Genomic DNA, 24,937 nt, shown 5'->3' with positions numbered 1-24,937 from the left:
ATTCTTAAACTGGGGGGAGACAATATCCATGGCTGAGAATACCAGCCCCCAGCATGGGGACCCCTCTATTCTTGATAACGCTGACAGCTGAGGGTTGCAGCACCCAGATGTCAGTTTTGCACAGCTGGTTATAGAAAATACAGGGGAACCCAAGCCGGATTTTTCATTTATCCAAGCCTGATTTTTCATTTATTTATAGCGCAGGTGGCGGGTGAGGAATACTCCCATCAGCCTCTCCTACTGTCACTGTTATTAGGGGCAGCAGGTGTCCTGTAGGCTGATGGGAGTAATAGTTCCATCAGCCGCCGCCTGCTGTCATTGTTCCCACTTGCATACAACTCTCATTATTCTTCCCTGTTCGCGCCGATCGCTGGCAGAGCAGGGGACAATGATGAGAGCGTCTTCAGCTCCTGGCATCGGGGAACAGCGATTACTGTACCGCTTCTTCCCTGGCGCTCGTGCGTGTGGTACTGACGTGGCACAAAGGCGGCACACGTGACCGGAGATATCAGGACTTGTGAAGCCAGACTAAGGTATAGGACGTTTCGGCCTGTTCCGGGTCTTTGTGAGGCGTCGCTGAGACTGAATATGATTGCTGCTGAGAAAGCTATGGCTACGCTGCAGAGTGCTGATAGGGCTGCAGGTATACAGGCATCCTGTGCTATTGCTAGAGGGAGCGCTGGTGCAGAGCGGGCGGTGTAAAGAGAGCAGGCGGGACAATTGCCTTACACAATAAATACCCATCAGCCTCCCATGACATGATCGTAGGGAACCGACAGATTGGGCAGACACAGGCTGCAGCCCCCAACTGCCGCCATCTTGGTGCTCCCACAGTGCTCAGCCTCGTCCTATACACTTCAGCACATGGGAAGAGCCATCGAACGATCGCCGGCTCCAGTCCACTACTGGGACTAAAAAATAAAGTAAGAGAAAGTCATGAACATTTTTTTTTTAAACCTCAATAAATAAAAGGTTAAATACTTCAAGAAAAAAAATTAAGAAATTAAAAAAAAATGTATATACATAGTTGGTGTCATCGTGTCCAGAAAAGTCCAATCTACGAAAATACAAAATACATTGGTCCGTGCAGTAAAACGCCACAGCGCAAAAGAAAAGAAAAAAAAAGAAAATCATTAAAATTGCATTTTTTTTTCAGTTGCTGCGGTTCCGTTAACAAATGCAATAAAAAGTGATCAGAAGTGCCCCAAAATAGCATCAATACTGACTGATCAATACTTGACTGAACCTGTCAAAAACTGAACTCGTGTTCTCTCCCTCTACTAACCTACCTTTGCCTGACATTGCCATCTCCGTGTGTGGTTCCACCATTACTCCAAAGCAACATGCCCGCTGCCTTGGGGTCATCCTTGATTCCGAGCTTTCATTCACCCCCCACATCCGATCACTGGCTCGCTCTTCTTATTTGCATCTCAAAAACATTTCGAGAATTCGCCCTTTTCTTACTTTCGACTCTGCAAAAACTCTTACTGTTTCTCTTATTCATTCCCGTCTGGACTATTGTAACTCTCTACTAATCGGCCTCCCTCTTACCAAACTCTCCCCGCTCCAATCTGTCCTGAATGCTGCAGCCAGGATCATATTCCTCACCAACCGTTACACCGATGCCTCTACCTTGTGCCAGTCATTACACTGGCTACCCATCCACTCCAGAATCCAGTACAAAACTACTACCCTCATCCACAAAGCACTCCATGGCTCAGCACCACCCTACATCTCCTCCCTGGTCTCAGTCTACCACCCTACCCGTGCCCTCCGCTCCGCTAATGACCTCAGGTTAGCATCCTCAATAATCAGAACCTCCCACTCCCGTCTCCAAGACTTTACACGTGCTGCGCCAACTCTTTGGAATGCACTACTCAGGTTAATACGATTAATCCCCAATCCCCACAGTTTTAAGCGTGCCCTAAAAACGCATTTGTTCAGACTGGCCTACCGCCTCAACGCATTAACCTAACTATCCCTGTGTGGCCTAATAAAAAAAAAAAAAACATAATCAGGTTCCTCGCATCATGTTCTCATACACTTTATGCAGTTAATAGCACTCTGTGTCTGTACTGCTACATACTTAGGCTGTGAACTGGTTCATGCAGCTTTACATGAACACCCGAGCCTTACACTATGGCTGGTCCAAATAATTAAAGCAATTGTTACCATGCACCTCTCGTGTCTCCCCTTTTCCTCATAGTTTGTAAGCTTGCGAGCAGGGCCCTCATTCCTCCTGGTATCTGTTTTGAACTGTGATTTCTGTTAAGCTGTAATGTCTATTGTCTGTACAAGTCCCCTCTATAAGTTGTAAAGCGCTGCGGAATATGCTGGCGCTATATAAATAAAAATTATTATTATTATATTATTATCAATAAAGACTGCAGGCTGGCAAGCAAGAAAAAAAACTTGTACAAGTATTTTGCCAGAGAAATTAAAAAGTGTGAGAAAAAAAACTAAAGTGCAAAAAAAAAAAAGTCTCAGAAAGGGTTAAAGGGAACCGGTCACCCCCCCAGGCGTTTTTAACTAAAAGAGCCACCTTGTGCTGCAGTGATGCTGCATTCTGACAAGGTGGCTCTTTTAGTTCTGGGTGCTGTAACTGCAGAAATAATCAGTTTTGCAATTTGTCCTAAATACCTTTTCTTCAGTCAAGTAGGCCGGCGTTTCCCCCCTGCTGCAGACGCCACACAGCCGTCACTCACATCTTCTTGGCGCCGGGCACCGCCTCCTCCTCAGCGCTGTTTTGAAATCAGCCGGCGCCTGTGCGGCCGCCCTGCCTGTGAATCTCAGCCCCGTAGTATGAATAAATCATAAGTCACTGCGGGGCGGGGATTCACAGGCAGGGCGGCCGCACAGGCACAGTCAGCTGCACTGCATATGAGGACAGACGGCCAGCGCTCACTGCACCTGCCCAAGGCTGGAGAAAAGAGCGCAGGCGCCGGCTGATTTCAAACCAGCGCTGAGGAGGCGGCGCCAAGAATATGTGAGTGACGGCTGTGTGGCGACTGCAGCAGGGGGAAAGGCCTGCCTCCAGGACTGAAGAAAGGCATTTAGGACAAATTGCAAAACGGATTCTTTCTGCAGTTACAGCACCCAGAACTAAAAGAGCCACCTTGTCAGAATGCAGCATTACTGCTGCACCAGGTGGCTCTTTTAGTTAAAAATGCCTGGGGGGGGCGACAGGTACAATACTGTGATAATGCTGCTCCCGGCCACTAGGGGCGCAGTGATCCCAGGTATCTGCGGCAGGCGCCCTGCACTGTGCAGCTTGTCTCCGCCCCGTAGACTTTTCTTTAGCATCCTTTGTCCCCGCCCACAATGACGATCACGCCTCTTTGGCGTCGCTCTGCGCCTGCCTCTCTGGTACTGTCTCGTACGTCACTTCCGGGAGCTGTCATTGGTCCCACCATTCCTAATCCTAACCAGAGCAGGCGGAAGTGACGTAGGAAGCGGCGGTAGCGCCAGCAGGAGTCGAACCGGGAGTCCCTTTAGACCGGAAGGGGTGGAGTTACCGGAGAACCGAGTGAGTGACGTCATGAGAATCCGCATTTTCTGTTGTAGCGGATGAGATGCGTGTGTCGGTGATAGACGGTCGGGTGGCAGCGCGGGAGCTGCGGACTCGTCCATTGTGTGTAGGGGTGGGGGAGCCCGGCGGGCTGGGTAGTGCTGGGGCTCATAGAGATGACTGAGCCGGGGCCGGCAGTGAGGAGGCGTCCTCCCCAGCGTGTATGGACAGATCTATAGATACATTACACACCCGCGTACATACTGTATACACATCTATGTATGTATTACGTACGCACACCTCTATATACATTATATACACGTGTGTGTGTATATATATATATATATATATATATATATATATATATATATATATATATATATATATATATATATTTATATACATACTGTATATATATATATATATATACTAGATGGTGACCCGATTCTAACGCATCGGGTGTTCTAGAACATGCATGTCCACGTAGTATATTGCCCAGCCACGTAGTATATTGCCCAGCCACGTAGTATATTGCCCAGCCACGCAGTATATTGCCCAGCCACGTAGTATATTGCCCAGCCACGCAGTATATTGCCCAGCCACGTAGTATATTGCCCAGTCACGTAGTATATTGCCCAGCCACGTAGTATATTGCCCAGCCACGTAGTATATTGCCCAGCCACGCAGTATATTGCCCAGCCACGTAGTATATTGCCCAGCCACGTAGTATATTGCCCAGCCACGTAGTATATTGCCCAGCCACGTAGTATATTGCCCAGCCACGCAGTATATTGCCCAGCCACGTAGTATATTGCCCAGCCACGTAGTATATTGCCCAGCCACGTAGTATATTGCCCAGCCACGTAGTATATTGCCCAGCCACGTAGTATATTGCCCAGCCACGTAGTATATTGCCCAGCCACGTAGTATATTGCCCAGCCACGTAGTATATTGCCCAGCCACGTAGTATATTGCCCAGCCACGTAGTATATTGCCCAGCCACGCAGTATATTGCCCAGCCACGCAGTATATTGCCCAGCCACGTAGTATATTGCCCAGCCACGTAGTATATTGCCCAGCCACGTAGTATATTGCCCTGCCACGTAGTATATTGCCCTGCCACGTAGTATATTGCCCTGCCACGTAGTATATTGCCCTGCCACGTAGTATATTGCCCAGCCACGTAGTATATTGCCCAACTATGTAGTATATTGCACAGAGCCACGTAGTATATTGCCCAGCCACGTAGTATATTGCCCAGCCACGTAGTATATTGCCCAGCCACGTAGTATATTGCCCAGCCACGTAGTATATTGCCCAGCCACGTAGTATATTGCCCAGCCACGTAGTATATTGCCCAGCCACACAGTATATTGCCCAGTGACGTAGTATATTGCACAGAGCCACGTAGAATATTGCCCAGCCACGTAGTATATTGCCCAGCCACGTAGTATATTGCCCTGCCACGTAGTATATTGCCCAACTATGTAGTATATTGCACAGAGCCACGTAGTATATTGCACAGAGCCACGTAGTATATTGCACAGAGCCACGTAGTATATTGCCCAGCCACGTAGTATATTGCCCAGCCACGTAGTATATTGCCCAGCCACGTAGTATATTGCCCAGCCACGTAGTATATTGCCCTGCCACGTAGTATATTGCCCAGCCACACAGTATATTGCCCAGTGACGTAGTATATTGCCCAGAGCCACGTAGAATATTGCCCAGCCACGTAGTATATTGCCCAGCCACGTAGTATATTGCCCTGCCACGTAGTATATTGCCCTGCCACGTAGTATATTGCCCTGCCACGTAGTATATTGCCCAGCCACGTAGTATATTGCCCTGCCACGTAGTATATTGCCCTGCCACGTAGTATATTGCCCAGCTACATAGTATATTGCCCAGCCACGTATGTCACAGGTTAAAAAAAAACATATACTCCCCTTCCGAGGGCCCCTTGTAGTCCTGTCGCCTGTCGGCAGCTTCCGGTCCCAGGGTTGGTATGAGCGCAGGACCTGTGATGACTTTGCGGTCACATGACCGTGACGTCATGGCAGGTCCTTCTCACATACCATCCTTGCCACCGGAACCTGCCGCTTGCATATAATGATTTTTTATTTTTTTAATTATTTTCAACATTAGATCTTTTTACTATTGACGATGCATAGGCAGCATCAATAGTAAAAACTTGGTCACACAGGGTTAATAGCGGCGGTAACGGAGTGAGATTCCCGTGGCATAACGCGGTCCATTACCGCTGGCATTAACCCTGTGTGAGTGGTGACTGCGGGGAGTATGGAGCGTGCGCTGGGCACTGACTGCAGGGGAGTAGGGAGGGACTAATCGGACTGTGCCCGTCGCTGATTGGTCGCGGCAGCCATGACAGGCAGCTGGCGAGACCAATCAGCGACGCGGGATTTCCGTGACGGAAGTTGCCGACAGAAAGACGGACAGAAAGACAGAAGTACCCCTTAGACATTTATATATATAGATATATACACTGTATCCAAGCATATATATATGTTACACACCCGCGTACATACTGTATACACATCTATGTATATATTACGCACATACACCTCTACATACATTATATACACACGCATATATATATATATATATATATATATGTATACACTACACACTGTATCCAAGCATACATATATATTACACACCTGCGTACATACTGTATACACATCTAATGTATATATATTACCCACACACAACTCTATATACATTATATACACACGCATATATATATTACACTACACACTATATCCAAGCATACATATATATTACACACCTGCGTACATACTGTATACACATCTAATGTATATATATTACCCACACACAACTCTATATACATTATATACACACGCATATATATATTACACTACACACTATATCCAAGCATACATATATATTACACACCTGCGTACATACTGTATACACGTCTAATGTATATATATTACCCACACACAACTCTATATACATTATATACACACGCATATATATATTACACTACACACTATATCCAAGCATATATATATATATTACACACCCGCGTACATACTGTATACACATCTATGTATGTATTACGTACACACACCTCTATATACATTATATACACACGCATATATATATACATTACACACTATATCCAAGCATATATATATATATATATATATATTACACACCATACATACTGTATACACATCTATATATGTTTATATTACACACACATCTAATTCAAATAAGCTTTATTGGCAGGGACAAATAAACACTAGTTTTGCCAACGCACATATAGAGTGGGGACGATGGACGGGGCACATCCGAGGTGGGGGCTGCGGAGGTCTGTGGCATATCATAGCTCTCCCTCTCCTAGTCTATGACCAGCACTCACATACTGTTCTGCTATCTCCACCTCTCCCTCTATAATATATATTATATATTATGCACTTCATCCAAGCATACATACAGATATGTATACTCACATCTACAGACACCGCTATATCTATATATACATACATATTACACGCTATGCAAGAATACACACATATATAGCCACATATTAATACACATACATTGCAATATACACAGTACATACATACTTATACACACATAGATCTCTCTGTGTGTAATGTATATATTTCCAGTGTTTATTTCTGTTAATGTTGATGATTATGGCTTACAGCCAATGAAAACCCAGAAGTCATTATCTCAGTAAATTAGAATACATTATAACACCAGCTTGAAACATTATTTTAATATCGGAAATGTTCCCTACTGAAATGTATATTCAGTAAATGCCCTCAATACTTGGTCGGGCTCCTTTTGCATCAATTACTGCATCAATGCAGCGTGGCATGGAGGTGATCAGCACCTGTATATCTATATATACACACGTATCTAGACACACTCATACTGTATAGATATTTCACATATATACACACACACATCACAGTCCGGGCCTCATGATCTGGGTGCAGACCCCCGATTGTTGCTCTTGCTGCTGTCCCTCGTGTGATCAGCGCATGGTCTCATTGCTCTGTGCATGCTGCCGTTACTGCCTGCTTTTCGCCTGTACAGAGTGCTAGGATATGGTGTAACACCACGGTCTCAGTCTCATCCTAAGAATGGAGGGACTGTAGCGGTCACCAGTCCTCCTCTGCTCCCTTCCTCCTGTGCAGGGAGCTGCTGCTCAGTTTAAAGAGGTTTTTCTCATCTTCTTTCATGGGTAAAATTGTAAAGTTTGGAAAAACGGTCAATTTGCAATTTATTGATTAACAATCTCCGTTCTCAAGAAGAGAAGTATTGTTTGCAGCTTGTTACCTAGGTGACCGGCGGTCTGATCAGCAGTGGTCGGTCTCCTAGGCAGCCAGAGTATTGCTCTTGGGTGCCCCAGAACCAGAGCTTCATTCCACTCGCAGCATCGGAGAGCGCACAGTCTGGACCAACATTGATGCCACGCTGCTTGGTCTGAACGGTCAGGCCAGCTGGGGGAAGGGTAGCGGTGCGCCCCTGCAGGGGAAGGTGGGAATAACTCTTTTACGACCTCTGTGATCCCAACAATTCTGAGAATGAAGGGACCGCAGCTTTCAGTCTTCCCCAGAGCAGAGGCCGCCCCACCTGCTGTAGGGAGGCGTCAGGATGGAAAGCTTTGATCATTAGTCTGCTGCCAGCTGCAGATCCCTTCACTCTCAGGGTCCTCAGCCATCATGTGGCATTGCTCATCCTAGCGATTCACCATCACCTGCATAAAAGCCGACATTCATACCGGCCCACGGACAGCATTTATTACCTATGCACAGTGTGAGTGATCGATGTCCCATCACTTGGGTTCGCACCCGTTGATCGGGGTCCCGTGCCCCTGTTGATAGAGTGGTGGTCACACGTGCACTGCCGATCCAGTTATTATCTGCAGGACCGATGCTGAGCTCAGATATGTCAGTAAGGAGTAAAGTGCGCAGCGCTGGGTTACTGCACAGAGCGACATCTCACGACAGTGCACAAGGTTTTGCGCTTTTACAGCGATGAGGGTCGTGGGGTTCCGCTCTGCATGCCGAGAGTCCACAACCCGGAACTTCTGACCCAACTTTTGCTAGAAAGACCGGTCCGTTAGGGGCATTAGAGACTGTACTGACCACTTCTGGTGACGGCTGCGGTTTATGGCTCTTTATCCAGGAGGAAAAAAGCGTTTATGTAGGAGAAAGGCTTCCTACAAGGGAGACTCGGGTTCCTCGCGGTGTGCATGTCTATTCAGTGTGTCCAGCAAAATGAATAATTCATCTTCTCTGTCACTGGAGAGCGGCAGTGTTGATGTTCTGTATCCTGGAGGTGCAGCATTGTCGCTGCCGCCGCAGCATTGTCACCCTGGGAAGTGTGATTTTTATTTTTTGCCCTATTTTAAAGGGGTTGTTTTGGGATTTTTACAAATTGTAATTATGCCAAATAATGGTATAAAATATTAGCAATAGCATTACCCGGCTATCCATTACCCTGATGGATATGCCGCAATAACTACATGGATGCCGTTCATGTGACCGCCGCAGCCAATCAAAAGCATTGGTTGTAACTTTTGGATGAACAGCGTTGTGACCACTGAGGACAGCGATTTGCGACGGCGGTCACATAATTGATGGACATAGTGACCTCGGTTCACGACCTGTGGGGTCCATCAGAGCTGGGTGATTAAATAGATGAGTAATCCTTTTTTTTATTTTTCACCAATTGTTGCCCAATTAAATACAACTTTAATAATTTCCACGATAAATACTGCAGCAATGTTGCCATGCGCATCCTTCAAGGGGTCGCTGAAGTCAATCATTTTACGTATGTTGGTATTACAGATGCACTAAAGCCTCATTCAGACGTCCGCTTATCATGGTCCGAATACGGCACCATAAGTTCACCGCCTCCTAGGCATATATGAGGCTGTCGGGTTCATGATTGGAGAACTGCAGCCACTCCCTGCGTCATGGGGCCATACACTGACATCTAAATGAGCCATAAGTAACAGTCTGCAAGCTTCATTTCTTCTCAGACCCACTGATATGTAGTGTGCAGTGTTACAGAAGTTAGAGGTTTTACCTTGTGGGAGTGTCTCTCTCTGTGACATAGGCTGGATGTAAGGTTTGTGTGTATCCAGGGTCGTGCTTTCTTTATTAGCTCATTTTCAGCTCTGTATCAATCCTGCACTTATTTCTTCTTCTTGTGCTTTGCTCTAGGTCTATAGAGTTTTTTTCCCTCTGCCCTCCCTGAGACTATACATGCTTTCCTGTAGGTCTATAGACTTTTTTTCTCTGCCCTCCCTGAGACTATACAGGTCCTTTTCAAAAAATTAGCATATAGTGTTAAATTTCATTATTTACCATAATGTAATGATTACAATTAAACTTTCATATACTATAGATTCATTATCCACGAACTGAAATTTGTCAGGTCTTTTATTGTTTTAATACTGATGATTTTGGCCTACAACTCCTGATAACCCAAAAAACCTGTCTCAATAAATTAGCATATCAAGAAAAGGTTCTCTAAATGACCTATTACCCTAATCTTCTGAATCAACTAATTAACTCTAAACACATGCAAAAGATACCTGAGGCTTTTAAAAACTCCCTGCCTGGTTCATTACTCAAAACCCCCATCATGGGTAAGACTAGCGACCTGACAGATGTCAAGAAGGCCATCATTGACACCCTCAAGCAAGAGGGTAAGACCCAAAAAGAAATTTCTCAACAAATAGGCTGTTCCCAGAGTGCTGTATCACTCAATGGTAAGTCTGTTGGAAGGAAACAATGTGGCAGAAAACGCTGTACAACGAGAAGAGGTGACCGGACCCTGAGGAAGATTGCTGAGGAAGCAGTGGACTGAGTCTGGTGTGGAAACATCCAGAGCCACCGTGCACAGGCGTGTGCAGGAAATGGGCTACAGGTGCCGCATTCCCCAGGTAAAGCCACTTTTGAACCATAAACAGCGGCAGAAGCGCCTTACCTGGGCTACAGAGAAGCAGCACTGGACTGTTGCTAAGTGGTCCCAAGTACTTTTTTCTGATGAAAGCAAATTTTGCATGTCATTCGGAAATCAAGGTGCCAGAGTCTGGAGGAAGACTAGGGAGAAGGAAATGCCAAAATGCCTGAAGTCCAGTGTCAAGTACCCACAGTCAGTGATGGTGTGGGGTGCCATGTCAGCTGCTGGTGTTGGTCCACTGTGTTTCATCAAGGGCAGGGTCAATGCAGCTAGCTATCAGGAGATTTTGGAGCACTTCATGCTTCCATCGGCTGAAATGCTTTATGGAGATGAAGATTTCATTTTTCAGCACGACCTGGCACCTGCTCACAGTGCCAAAACCACTGGTAAATGGTTTACTGACCATGGTATTACTGTGCTCAATTGGCCTGCCAACTCTCCTGACCTGAACCCCATAGAGAATCTGTGGGATATTGTGAAGAGAAAGTTGAGAGACGCGCAAGACCCAACACTCTGGATGAGCTTAAGGCCGCTATTGAAGCATCCTGGGCCTCCATAACATCTCAGCAGTGTCACAGGCTGATTGCCTCCATGCCACGCCGCATTGAAGCAGTCATTTCTGCCAAAGGATTCCCGACCAAGTATTGAGTGCATAACTGAACATTATTATTTGATGGTTTTTTTGTTTGGTATTAAAAAACACTTTTATTTGATTGGTCGGGTGAAATATGCTAATTTATTGAGACAGGTTTTTTGGGTTATCAGGAGTTGTATGCCAAAATCATCAGTATTAAAACAATAAAAGACCTGACAAATTTCAGTTGGTGGATAATGAATCTATAATATATGAAAGTTTAATTGTAATCATTACATTATGGTAAATAATGAAATTTAACACTATATGCTAATTTTTTGAGAAGGACCTGTACATGCTTTCCCCTCTCTCCCCTGTAGATCTGTGTAAAACCCACTCCCTGGTGCTATTTCTAAGGCAGAGTTCACATGATTGAATGCATTGTAGCCTACATTCTACTGCACATGGATGATTTCCATGTGGACCCCAGGTCCGGGGAAGCATTTCCGGCGATGCGCGCACTACAGAGAAGATTTGCCAAATTCATTAAGTGGCGTGCACAACACTAGTCTTAATGAATCAGCTCCTTTAAATTCAGATGAGAGTATTTTTGATCAGCATGCCGTCCACACAACGAGTCGCACACCGACCAATGAAGGTTATTGTGCTGGTTGAGCACATTTGCTTTCACGTACATGTGGGGGGATAAAAGCACATTGTGCATTAGTGTTGTCCGTTTTGCAAGCCACGCCGTGCTATTTTCAATGGTCAGTTTTCCAGTGATGCTTCTACATATTCTACAGCTGCAGCAAATCTGCTGCTTTTCGCTTCTTAGCATTTTTCCGCTCTGGGTTTTGCATCAGTTTCCCGGGTGAGTAGGATGATGTCTGAGGATAGTGCAAGTGCTGATCAAAGGGGAGGTGATATTAATGGCCGGACACTGTGATCCCCCAGAATATATATATATATATATATATATATATATATATATATATATATATATATATATATATATACACAGTGGCTACAAGTAGTATTCAACCCCCTGCAGATTTAGCAGGTTTACACATTTGGAATTAACTTGGCATTGTGACATTTGGACTGTAGATCAGCCTGGAAGTGTGAAATGCACTGCAGCAAAAAAGAATGTTATTTCTTTGTTTATTTTTTTTTTAAATTGGGAAAAGTTTTTTCAGAGGGTCATTTATTATTCAACCCCTCAACCCACCAGAATTCTGTTTGGTTCCCCTAAAGTATTAAGAAGTAGTTCAGGCACAAAGAACAATGAGCTTCACATGTTTGGATTAATTATCTCTTTTTCCAGCCTTTTCTGACTATTTAAGACCCTCCCCAAACTTGTGAACAGCACTCATACATGGTCAACATGGGAAAGACAAAGGAGCATTCCAAGGCCATCAGAGACAAGATCGTGGAGGGTCACAAGGCTGGCAAGGGGTATAAAACCCTTTCCAAGGAGTTGGGCCTACCTGTCTCCACTGTTGGGAGCATCATCCGGAAGTGGAAGGCTTATGGAACTACTGTTAGCCTTCCACGGCCTGGACAGCCTTTGAAAGTTTCCTCCCGTGCCGAGGCCAGACTTGTCCGAAGAGTCAAGGCTAACCCAAGGACAACAAGGAAGGAGCTCCGGGAAGATCTCATGGCAGTGGGGACATTGGTTTCAGTCAATACCATAAGTAACGTACTCCACCGCAATGGTCTCCATTCCAGACGAGCCCGTAAGGTACCTTTACTTTCAAAGCGTCATGTCAAGGCTCGTCTACAGTTTGCTCATGATCACTTGGAGGACTCTGAGACTGACTGGTTCAAGGTTCTCTGGTCTGATGAGACCAAGATCGAGATCTTTGGTGCCAACCACACACGTGACGTTTGGAGACTGGATGGCACTGCATAACGACCCCAAGAATACCATCCCTACAGTCAAGCATGGTGGTGGCAGCATCATGCTGTGGGGCTGTTTCTCAGCCAAGGGGCCTGGCCATCTGGTCCGCAACCATGGGAAGATGGATAGCACGGCCTACCTGGAGATTTTGGCCAAGAACCTCCGCTCCTCCATCAAGGATCTTAAGATGGGTCGTCATTTCATCTTCCAACAAGACAACGACCCAAAGCACACAGCCAAGAAAACCAAGGCCTGGTTCAAGAGGCAAAAAATCAAGGTGTTGCAGTGGCCTAGTCAGTCTCCTGACCTTAACCCAATTGAAAACTTGTGGAAGGAGCTCAAGATTAAAGTCCACATGAGACACCCAAAGAACCTAGATAACTTGGAGAAGATCTGCATGGAGGAGTGGGCCAAGATAACTCCAGAGACCTGTGCCGGCCTGATCAGGTCTTATAAAAGACGATTATTAGCTATAATTGCAAACAAAGGTTATTCCACAAAATACTAAACCTAGGGGTTGAATAATAATTGACCCACACTTTTATGTTTAAAATTTATAAAAATTTAACTGAGCAACAAAACTTTTTGGTTTGTAAGATTTATGCATCTGTTAATAAATCCTGCTCTTGTTTGAAGTTTGAAGGCTCTAACTTATTTGCATCTTATTAAAACTGCTAAATCTGCAGGGGGTTGAATACTACTTGTAGGCACTGCGTGTATATATATATATATATATATATATATATATATATATATATATATATGTATATATATATATATATATATATATATATATATATACAATTACGGTATATAATGGGACTTTGTTTTCTTTGCAGTCCGATTCCTACATAATGAGTCAGGGGGACACGAACTCCGCTGCTGTCCCTCATGCGGCTGAGGACGTCCAGGGTGATGACCGCTGGCTTTCTCAGGTAAGAGATCTGCGAGTCTCGGATAATATGAGACTTCACGCTCTGATGTGCCATGGATAGAATAAACTCTTGGTTTGTGTCCTGAACTCTCTGAATTTAGCACATAGACATGATGGAGGCGACGGACATTAATCTAATGGATGGGACTACATTAAAGGGGTTGTCCACTTAAAAGTTAGAAAGAAAAAAACCTCCCGAGTCCCACCTACTGGATCCCCACATCCTTTGCACCTCCGCACCACTGGCACCTTCCCCCTCCAGTGTCCTGGCCACCTCCTCTAGTCAATGAGCGGCCACATTCTGTCTGAGCTGGAGGAGAGATTGGCTGCAGCGGTCACACTCAGTCCTGACCTGGAAGGAAGAGTCTCGTACTTCTCTGTTCCGGCTCAGGTAGAACATATTCGCAGAAGGCAGGAGACTCGCTCAGCAGTACGGAGGTCTGGTATGTATCTGTTTTTTTAACTTTAGGATCACCATGAACCCACTTATAAATTAAGTAAAAATAGTGGACAACCCCTTTAAGACAACCCCTTTAACACAGTGTAGACTATTACTTCCAACATATCGTGGATGACGGAAGCTGCATGGTGTGGCCATTGCCAGCGCAACGATCGCTCGGCCACTTTTCCAGCCTTCTTTCTCGATCCTGATTGATTGGCAGTTGCCCCATCGGTGACCTCGGGGGGCATTGGAGGAGCTCGGGAGCACTGAATGTGACCAAATCTAGTGGTCCGGCCAGCTTCAAAGCTCCACACGCCAACTCTAAAGTGCCGAGCTGGTTAACTAGGAGACCGGCCAACACTAATAGACTGCAGCGGTGGCCGGTAGCTAGGCAACGAGCCGTAAACGATAGCATTAAAGATCCCTCTGCTCTTGAATAGAGGGGATTTTTCATAAACCATTCCCAAGCAGGTTGCAGGCTTCCCCCCAATGAATATAATGAGGATAGCCCTCGAATGTGGAGTGTCCTCATAGATTGGGTGCAGGAGCCGTCCGATCCCTTGTCAGCGTTCACATTGCCTATAAATTGCAGATCATTAACCCCTTCCCGACCTGTGACACAGCGTATGCGTCATGAAAGTCGGTGCCAATCCGACCTGTGACGCATATGCTGTGTCACAGAATGATCGCGTCCCTGCAGATCGGGTGAAAGGGTAAACTCCAATTTCACCCGATCTGCAGGGACAGGGGGAGTGGTACTTTAGCCCGGGGGGGTGGCTTTGCCCCCACGTGGCTACAATCGCTCTGATTGGCTGTTGAAAGTGCAACAGCCAATCAGAGCAATTTGTAATATTTCACCTATGAAAAGTGGTGAAATATTACAATCCAGCCATGGCCGATGCTGCAATATCATCGACCATGGCTGGAAACCCTGATCTCCCCCCACCGCCACCTATCTCCTCCCCAGTCCTCCGTTCTGTGGTCCGCTCCCCTCCGTCCTCCTGTCCGCTCCACCCGTGCTCCGATCCACCCCCCACCCCCTCATACTTACCGAGCCTCCCGGTGTCCGTCCGTCTCCTCCATGGGCGCCGCCATCTTCCAAAATGGCGGGTGCATGCACAGTGCGCCCGCCGAATCTGCCGGCCGGCAGATTCGTTCCATGTACATTTTGATCACTGTGATAAAACCTATCACAGTGATCAAAATAAAAAAAAATAGTAAATGAACCCCCCCCTTCATCACCCCCATAGGTAGGGACAACAATAAAATAAAGAAAATATTTTTTTTAATTTTTTTTTCCGTTAGGGCTAGGGTTAGAACTAGGGTTAGGGCTAGAGTTAGAACTAGGGTTCAAACTAGGGTTAGGGTTAGGCTATGCACACGTGTTCTGGTCCTCTGCGGATTTTTCCGCAGCGGATTTGATAAATCCGCAGTGCAAAACCGCTGCGGATTTATCGCGAATTCACCGTGGTTTTCCTGCGGTTTTTCTGCGGATTTCACTGCGGTTTTACAACTGCGGTTTTCTATTGGAGCAGTTGTAAAACTGCTGCGGAATCCGCAGAAAGAAGTGACATGCTGCGGAATGTAAACCGCTGCGTTTCCGCGCAGTTTTTTCCGCAGCATGTGCACAGCGTTTTTTGTTTCCCAAAGGTTTACATCGAACTATAAACTCATGGGATCCGCAGCGTTTTCCGCAGCGTGTGCTCATAGCCTTAGAATTAGGCTATGTGCACACGGTGTGGATTTGGCTGCGGATCCGCAGCGGATTGGCCGCTGCGGATTCGTAGCAGTTTTCCAACAGGTTTACAGTTCCATGTAAACCTATGGAAAACCAAATCCGCTGTGCCCATGGTGCGGAAAATACCGCGCGGAAACGCTGCGTTGTATTTTCCACAGCATGTCAATTCTTTGTGCGGATTCCGCAGCGTTTTACACCTGTTCCTCAATAGGAATCCGCAGGTGAAATCCGCACAAAAAACACTGGAAATCCATGGTAAATCCGCAGGTAAAACGCAGTGCCTTTTACCTGCGGATTTTTCAAAAATGGTGTGGAAAAATTTCACACGAATCCGCAACGTGGGCACATAGCCTTAGGGTTAGGGTTGGAATTAGAGTTAGGGTTGGAATTAGGGATAGGGTTGGAAATAGGGTTAAGATTAGGCTTGTGGTTAGGGTTATGGTTAGGGGTGTGTTGGGGTTAGGGTTGTGGTTAGGATTAGGGTTATGGGTGTGTTGGGGTTAGGGTTGTGGTTAGGGGTGTGTTGGGGTTAGGGTTGTGGTTAGGGTTATGGCTAGAGTTGGGATTAGGGTTAGGGGTGTGTTGGGGTTAGTGTTGGAGTTAGAATTGAAGGGTTTCCACTGTTTAGGCACATCAGGGGTCTCCAAACGCAACATGGCGCCACCATTGATTCCAGCCAATCTTGCGTTCAAAAAGTCAAATGGTGCTCCCTCCCTTCCGAGCCCCGACGTGCGCCCAAACAGTGGTTTACACCCACATATGGGGTACCAGCATACTCGGGACAAACTGGGCAACAACTATTGGGGTCCAATTTCTCCTTTTACCCTTGTGAAAATAAAAAATTGCTTGCTAAAACATCATTTTTGAGGAAAGAAAAATGATTTTTTATTTTCACGGCTCTGCGTTGTAAACTTCTGTGAAGCACTTGGGGGTTCAAAGTGCTCACCACTTATCTACATAAGTTCCTTGGGGGATCTAGTTTCCAAAATGGGGTCACTTGTGGGGGGTTTCTACTGTTTAGGCACATCAGGGGCTCTGCAAATGCAACGTGACGCCCGCAGACCATTCCATCAAAGTCAGCATTTCAAAACATCACTACTTCCCTACCGAGCCCCGACGTGTGCCCAAACAGTGGTTTACCCCCACATATGGGGTATCGGCATACTCGGGACAAACTGGGCAACAACTTTTGGGGTCCAATTTCTCCTGTTACTCTTGTGAAAATAAAAAATTGCGGGCTAAAAAATAATTTTTGAGGAAAGAAAAATGATTTTTTATTTTCACAGCTCTGCGTTATAAACTTCTGTGAAGCACTTGGGGGTTTAAAGTGGTCACCGCACATCTAGATTAGTTCCATGGGAGGTCTAGTTTCCAAAATGGGGTCACGTGGGGGAGCTCCAATGTTTAGGCACACAGGGTCTCTCCAAACGCGACGTGGTGTCCGCTAACAATTGGAGCTAATTTTTCATTCAAAAAGTCAAATGGCGCTCCTTCCCTTCCGAGCCCTGCCGTGTGCCCAAACAGTGGTTTACCCCCACATGTGAGGTATCAGTGTACTCAGGAGAAATTGCCCAATACATTTTAGGATCAATTTTATCCTGCTGCCCATGTGGAAATGAACAAATTGAGGCTAAAAGAAATTTTTTTGTGAAAAAAAAAAAGTACTTTTTCATTTTTACGGATCAATTTGTGAAGCACCTGGGGGTTCAAAGTGCTCACTGTGCATCTAGATAAGTTCCTTGGGGGGTCTAGTTTTAAAAATGGGGTCACATGTGTGGGAGCTCCAATGTTTAGGCACACGGGGGCTCTCCAAACGCAACATGGTGTCCGCTAACGATTGGAGCTAATTTTTCATTCAAAAAGTCAAATGGCGCTCCTTCCCTTCCGAGCCTTGCCTTGTGCACAAACAGTGGTTTACCCCCACATGTGAGGTGTCAGTGTACTCAGGAGAAATTGCCCAATAAATTTTAGGATCCATTTTATCCTGTTGCCCATGTGGAAATGAACAAATTGAGGCTAAAAGAATTTTTTTTGTGAAAAAAAAAGTACTTTTTCATTTTTACGGATCAATTCGTGAAGCACCTGGGGGTTCAAAGTGCTCACTGTGCATCTAGATAAGTTCCTTGGGGGGTCTAGTTTCAAAAATGGGGTCACATGTGTGGGAGCTCCAATGTTTAGGCACACGGGCTCTCCAAACACGACATGGTGTCCGCTAACAATGGAGATAATTTTTCATTCAAAAGTCAAATGGCGCTTCTTCCATTCCGAGCCTTACCATGTGCCCAAACAGTGGTTTGTGACCACATATGAGGTATCGGCGTACTCAGGAGCAATTGCCCAACACATTTTAGGATCCATTTTATCCTGTTGCTCATGTGGAAATGAACAAATTGAGGCTAAAAGAATTTTTTTGTGAAAAAAAAGTACTTTTTCATTTTTACGGATCAATTTGTGAAGCACCTGGGGGTTTAAAGTGCTCACTATGCATCTAGATAAGTTCCTTGGGGGTTTAGTTTCCAGAATGGGGTCACTTGTGAGGGAGCTCCAATGTTTAGGCACACGGGGGCTCTCCAAACGCGACATGGTGTCCGCTAAAGATTGGAGCCAATTTTTCATTGAAATAGTCAAATGGCGCTCCTTCCCTTCCGAGCCCTGCCGTGCGCCCAAACAGTGGTTCCCCCCCCCCCCCCCCCCCACATATGGGGTATCGGCGTACTCAGGACAAATTGTACAATAACTTTTGGGGTCCAGTTTCTCTTTTTACCCTTGGGAAAAAATAAAAAAATTGTTGCTAAAAGATCATTTTTGTGACTAAAAAGTTAAATGTTCATTTTTTCCTTCCATGTTGCTTCTGCTGCTGTGAAGCACCTGAAGGGTTAATAAACTTCTTGAATGTGGTTTTGAGCACCTTGAGGGGTGCAGTTTTTAGAATGGTGTCACTTTTGGGTATTTTCAGCCATATAGACCCCTCAAACTGACTTCAAATGTGAGGTGGTCCCTAAAAAAAATGGTTTTGTAAATTTTGCTGTAAAAATGAGAAATCGCTGGTCAAATTTTAACCCTTATAACTTCCTAGCAAAAAAAAATTTGGTTTCCAAAATTGTGCTGATGTAAAGTAGACATGTGGGTAATGTTATTTATTAACTATTTTGTGTCACATAACTCTCGTTTAACAGAATAAAAATTCAAAATTTGAAAATTGCGAAATTTTCTAAGTTTTAGCCAAATTTCCATTTTTTTCACAAATAAACGCAAAAATTATCGACCTAAATTTACCACTAACGTGAAGCCCAATATGTCACGAAAAAACAATCTCAGAACCGCTAGGATCCGTTGAAGCGTTCCTGAGTTATTACCTCATAAAGGGACACTGGTCAGAATTGCAAAAAACGGCAAGGTCATTAAGGCCAAAATAGGCTGGGTCATGAAGGGGTTAATGGACTGTTTGTTTTTCCGGCTTTTCCAGCATAACAGGTTTGTGTTAGACTGTAAGGACAAGGAGCCGGATGTTCTGTTTGTCGGCGACTCCATGGTGCAGCTGCTGCAGCAATATGAGGTACGAGGGCGACAGTCCACCACCGATGGGGCATCAATCGCGGCCATTAATGGGGCACGTCAGTTCTAGCAAGTCATCACTTCTCATCAGCGGACGGACCTCCACCGATTGCCAGAGCGAGAGTCCTGTAACGGTCGTCTGAATAAAATGGCAGCCGCCGCTCTCCATTCATAGCCTCTCTGGCTGGTGGACATAGACGAGTCCACGCTCGGTTCTCTCCATTACTCCCATAGACTTTGAACCTAGTGCTCGACTGTGAATCAGGAGACTGGTGGCCACTTTTGCAGACTAGTGGGGGTCATTCATAACTGTCTGGGGCCACAATACCCCTTTAACACTTTCACTTCATATATTTATATCATAAGTCGTCTCCATGCCTGTGATGCGGGGTCTGGAGCTGAGGCCGCATCTTTCCCCGCCCTTGATGGCTGATTTAGGCTACGTTCACATTCGCGGCGGGCGCCGCAGCGGCGCCGCATGCGTCATGCGCCCCTATATTTAACATGGGGGCTTATGGACATGCGTCGCACTTGCGTTTTGCGCCGCATGCGTCGCTGCGGCGCCTGCGTCCGGGCGCAGAGGACGCAGCAAGTTGCATTTTTGCTGCGTCCAAAATCAATTAAAAAAAGGACGCATGCGGCGCAAAACGCAGCGTTGTGCATGCGTTTTGCTGCGTTTTTGTTTGCGTTGTGCGCTGCGGCGCCGACGCTGCGGCGCACAACGCAAATGTGAACGTAGCCTTAACCAGCTGTCATGTGCCCCTAACAGCCGCGGGTGGATCAGAGCCGCACCCTCGGCTGTTAAACAGTTAAATCCCGCTGTCAGTCTCTAACAGCGGGATTTAACACTCGCCGGCCAGAAGCGCGTCACAAATCCCACTCATCAGCGCCCCTGTCACATGATCGGGGGTGCCAATGGGCTGTTACAACAGCTGGGGGTCTGAAGAAGACCCCTGTGCCTGTTATTGTGAAACTCCTGAGTTAGATTTCCTCATACATCTGACGTCCAAATAAAAAGATTATTATTTTTTTCTTGTTGCAGATTTGGAGGGAGCTGTTCTCTCCGCTTCACGCACTAAATTTCGGTATCGGTGGAGACACAACGCGCCATGTGCTATGGAGGCTTCAGAACGGAGAACTAGAGAATATCAAACCTAAGGTGAGCGGCAAACAGACCGTAACCTGTGCCAACGCCGTACACTGCGCCAATCTGCCACCAGTAAATTGGCTGTGGATTTCTAACGAATCGATTGGCCACAATCTGTCGCAATATTGAACGTGCTGCGGGTATAAAATCTGCACACAAGAATCGTTCTGCAGGGATTTTGTGACCATGGGGTAAAATATGTTGTAAATGTTTAGCAGAACGTCAGGATCGAGGCGCCAAATCCGGGACTTTTGGTAATTCTGCACTATGAGTTGTCCTCGGGTGACTTTCACGGATGCATTAATTAATTTTGTTTGTATAACAGGTTATTGTTTTGTGGATCGGCACCAATAATCATGAAAACACAGCTGAAGAGGTGGCGGGTGGAATAGAAGCCATCATAAGACTCATCAACACGCTGCAACCGCAAGCGAAGACCATCGTGATGGTATGTGATGGTCGCCCACACGTTCTTCCCCACGGCTGGGCATCGTTCACGATAACGCAACGGTGCTCGTCTTGTTACACACAACAGGTCTGTCCATAATCAGATGCATCATCCGAGCCAGGATGTCTGCTGCCGTGCCTAATAACGGAGCCCACACATCTTAGAGTATTCCCATCTTAGACATTTAGGCTTCTTTTACACTTACCATGTTTTTTGCGGTCCGTATCGCCGCAATTTTCACGGTCTGCCGCAATAACAGACCCCAAAAAACGTGCGAATCTCCATTTTTCGGGTTCCCAGTGCTATAGCAAAAGTATTGGGGGGAAAAAAACAGCGTTCCGCAAAACCGGAAGTCACGGTGCACCGCAAAAACAAGCTTCCATTGTTTTTGCAGCCCCATTGATTTTCAATGGGGGCCGTGTCTGTAAGCCGTGAAAAAGATCGAGCAGGCTGTAAATATGGCGCACCGTGAAATTATTGCGGCCCGTTTTTGCAGCCCCATAGAAATCTTATTGGGACCGCAAAACAACGGTATGTGTAAAAGATGCCTTATGGTGCAGGCACCCCATCTATCTGTAGATCAGGGGTCCACACTCTTGTCTTTTGTGGCAACTGTGAATGGAGAGGTAGTTGAGTACGTGTAGAGAGAGGATATTTTTCTGCTCAAAAGTCCAGATCCTCATTGTTTTCAGTGGGGTTCTGGCTCATGTTCGGGTCCAGTTCTGGTACCTGAACCAAACTTTGGAATACAGTTCGGGTTGGGTATCTGATTCCGAACTTCCACGAGTCCGCTCATCTCTACTCATTACGGAAATACTGTGCACAGATCACCCGTATCCATTGTACATTGATTATCCTGGCGTAATGGCGCGATATATTAGGCAGCAAAGAAACAGTTTGCACTCTGACGTTTTTGTGTTGGGAGCAGGAAAAATGGACATTAAAATTTGCGTAAGTTTGCCAAGGGCTAAATTGTGGTGGCTAGATGACCGGGTACAAACTACAGGTACCCCCACGGGACCCCATCATATCTACACAACATTAGGGGTCCCAGTGTAATGGCTGGCTGCTGAATGTGTCCGTTTTCTCCTGCAGGGATTACTGCCCCGTGGAGAGAAGCCTAATCCCCTGCGGGAGAAGAACGCCCAGGTGAACCAGCTGCTGCGCTCCTGGCTCCCGCGTCTTCCCGGAGTTCAGCTCCTCGATGTAGATTTCGGATTTGTCCACTCGGACGGCGCCGTCTCCCGACACGACATGTTTGATTTCCTCCATCTCACGGCCGCCGGTTACACCAAGGTCTGCCGGCCACTTCACGAACTGATTATGCAACTCCTGGAGGAGACCCCAGAGGAAAAACAAGTCACTCTGGCCTGAGCCCCCTGGTTCCTCCTCACCCTGTCGTCAGTGTTACATCATTGGCTGCCCCCTCGTTCCCCTCCGTTCACTACCGTCGCCTCAGCTGTATATCTACATGCTCAGTGTATATACACAGGACTCGTACCCATCTGCCGATTCCTCGCTTTTCCTCGTTGTTGTCCCCCATTTATTGGACACGTGTGTCCCCGGTCGAGTCTGAGAGGCGCAATGATAGATGGATCCTAAAATCTGGGAGCAGCAAGAAGGCTATAACCTCCGAGTGGACCCTAAATCCTGTACAGAGCGACTGTGACCCCTCAGTGGGGTGGGATGATGTGGTGTGTAGTATATATGTAGGAGCCCACCACTCCGTGAGTGACAGCTGACTGGACCATTGTGAATTTTTTTTTTTTTTTTCATTGAATCTGACTGGTCGGTTTGGTAAATGGTGGGGCTACGTGGTGACTAGTGGGTCCCCCCGGCATCGGATGGTTAACCCATACATACAATCACCGGGTCATGGTTATAAAGCCTGCCGAGTGTTGGTGAGTTAACTCCTTCCCTGCCGGAGCGGCCTACGCCATATTGCAATTACTCCATCTTTCTTTTTATGGCTTGCTATTTTTTTTTTGACCGTCCTCTCGCTGTGCGGTATATACGCAGCCTCGGAAATGTGAGACTATATATATCTATATGTAACGCTTGTCTGAACGTGTACGCTCGATAGCTCGGGTCTAGGGACCAAAGCTGGATTATGACCCACGAAGAGTTGGGCATTAGGGGTAGCGACATGCGGCTTAGAGAAGAAGCACAGAGCGGGGACTTCACCTTACCGGCGCAGAATTAGGGCCGAGATTGTGCCGGCGGAGTGGGGGGGGATGCCCTCTTGTGTTTAAGACGTGTCTGTACAGCTTTAAATCTCATTTGGTAGATCCCACCTCTAGAGCTTCTATGTACGGCGTAACGAGCCCGTCGTCCCGTCTTGTTGTTGTTGTGCGTTTGGAGCCGAATTATTAAAAAAAAAAAAAATGACAGTGGAAACGCGGATCTCGGTCTTTATATCTGACACTTAATAGTGGCCGATCCAGAAATGAAAAAATGCAGGGCATGCTCCATTCTGGAGAGTCGCTAGAGACAATACTGCTGTACCGGGATCACGGCAAACAGGCATCTTCTAATAAAGATGGGAAAAACTAAAGGAGACTGATTATTTACTGGGGTGTCTGATCTACGAGAGCGGAAAAGGCCTGAGTACGGTACTTATCTTATCATGGCCTAAAATGGACATTGTCACTACTGATGAGCAAACGTGCTGGGAAAAGGTGTTATCTGAGCATGCTCTGGTGCTAACAGTGTGTCTTTGGCGTGCTCAAACAATATGTTCGAGTCCCCACGGCTGCATGTCTCGTGTCTGTTCGACAGCTGCAACACATGCAGGGATTACTTAACAAACAGGGACACTCGGGCAGCACCAGAGCATGCTCAGATAACACCTCATCCCGGCACGTTCGCCCATCACTAGTTATCACCCATCTGAAGGTTAAAGGGTAATATTGCAAAGTGATTGTAAAAACAAGCAACTTATTACAATTTACCTCCTTAATAATCATTTCTGTTCTCAAAAATAAAAGGATAGTGTTAGGGGCATGTTCACACCTGCTGTATCTTTTTTTTACTGGGCGTATGTGATGCATAAAATTTGCAGCATTTTACTGTACCATTATAACCAATGAGACGTCTGAAATCTCATGCACTTGCTGTCTTTTTTTTTTTATTACCTCCCCATGCATATTTTTACACGAACGTAAGTAAAAACCTCACAGTATTTTTATTTCCGCCACTCTGATTTTTGGTGCAGAAAAAAACCTGCAAAAAACGCCACGTGTGAACATAACATTACAGCTTCTTGCTTATGTTAATGGCCACTTCTGCAGTTTATCGGTGGTGGCCGGTGTCATAGGCAACGAGCGCAGCGCTTCCAAGCTCTTTGCTACAGAAGTTTCCAAGGTTAATTTAATCACTGGATTCAGCCATCTTCAGGGCTCCTGCTGCAGTCTCTGCACAATATCGCGCAGGTAAGGTGAGCGGCACAACCATGCCATCTATGTGAACTGTCAGTCGTCATGAGCGCACTATTTCCCGGGAAGTAGAGGAGTATTTCGCTTCTGAAGATCATGAAAGTATCAATCCCATAGACTTCTCATGATGGAGTATCAGCCTGCAATGCACACCACAACCACTAGGTGGCCACAAGTAGACACGTACAGCATAAACGTCTCCCAACAATATGAAATTGTTTATTTTTTTTTGAAGGATCACAGTAGGACGCGTCTGTTTGTTTTTCTTTAGCGGACGAT

The 24,937-nt window shown here is 46.1% G+C and overlaps 1 protein-coding gene across 2 annotated transcripts; it reads left to right on the top strand.

Annotated features, from left to right (window-relative positions):
- Nucleotides 1-2,967: 2,967 nt before the first annotated feature.
- Nucleotides 2,968-23,778, top strand: LOC143789510 (platelet-activating factor acetylhydrolase IB subunit alpha2). 2 transcript variants are annotated; one of them, XM_077279029.1, is made up of 6 exons: nt 2,968-2,986; nt 13,800-13,895; nt 19,541-19,630; nt 20,672-20,788; nt 21,102-21,224; nt 22,320-23,778. In XM_077279029.1, the coding sequence occupies exons 2-6, from the start codon at nt 13,815-13,817 to the stop codon at nt 22,596-22,598; spliced, it is 690 nt and encodes a 229-aa protein (XP_077135144.1). In that variant the 5' UTR covers nt 2,968-2,986; nt 13,800-13,814; the 3' UTR covers nt 22,599-23,778. The 2 variants fall into 2 exon arrangements, with proteins under 2 accessions (XP_077135144.1, XP_077135145.1); XM_077279030.1 differs by lacking the exon at nt 2,968-2,986 and adding an exon at nt 3,388-3,526.
- The last annotated feature ends 1,159 nt before the right edge of the window (nt 23,779-24,937 follow it).

The sequence above is a fragment of the Ranitomeya variabilis genome, unplaced genomic scaffold, assembly GCF_051348905.1.
Source record: "Ranitomeya variabilis isolate aRanVar5 unplaced genomic scaffold, aRanVar5.hap1 Scaffold_277, whole genome shotgun sequence".
NCBI lineage: Eukaryota > Metazoa > Chordata > Amphibia > Anura > Dendrobatidae > Ranitomeya > Ranitomeya variabilis.
This window is presented reverse-complemented; position numbering and strand designations above follow the sequence as displayed.

Excerpts from the sequence above, each read along its gene's own strand:
- LOC143789510 (XM_077279029.1), top strand. The coding sequence starts at position 13,815 with ATGAGTCAGGGGGACACGAACTCCGCTGCTGTCCCTCATGCGGCTGAG. Across the intron at positions 19,631-20,671 it reads AGCTGCTGCAGCAATATGAG|ATTTGGAGGGAGCTGTTCTC; the intron begins GTACGAGGGCGA and ends TTCTTGTTGCAG. Across the intron at positions 21,225-22,319 it reads AAGCGAAGACCATCGTGATG|GGATTACTGCCCCGTGGAGA; the intron begins GTATGTGATGGT and ends TTTCTCCTGCAG.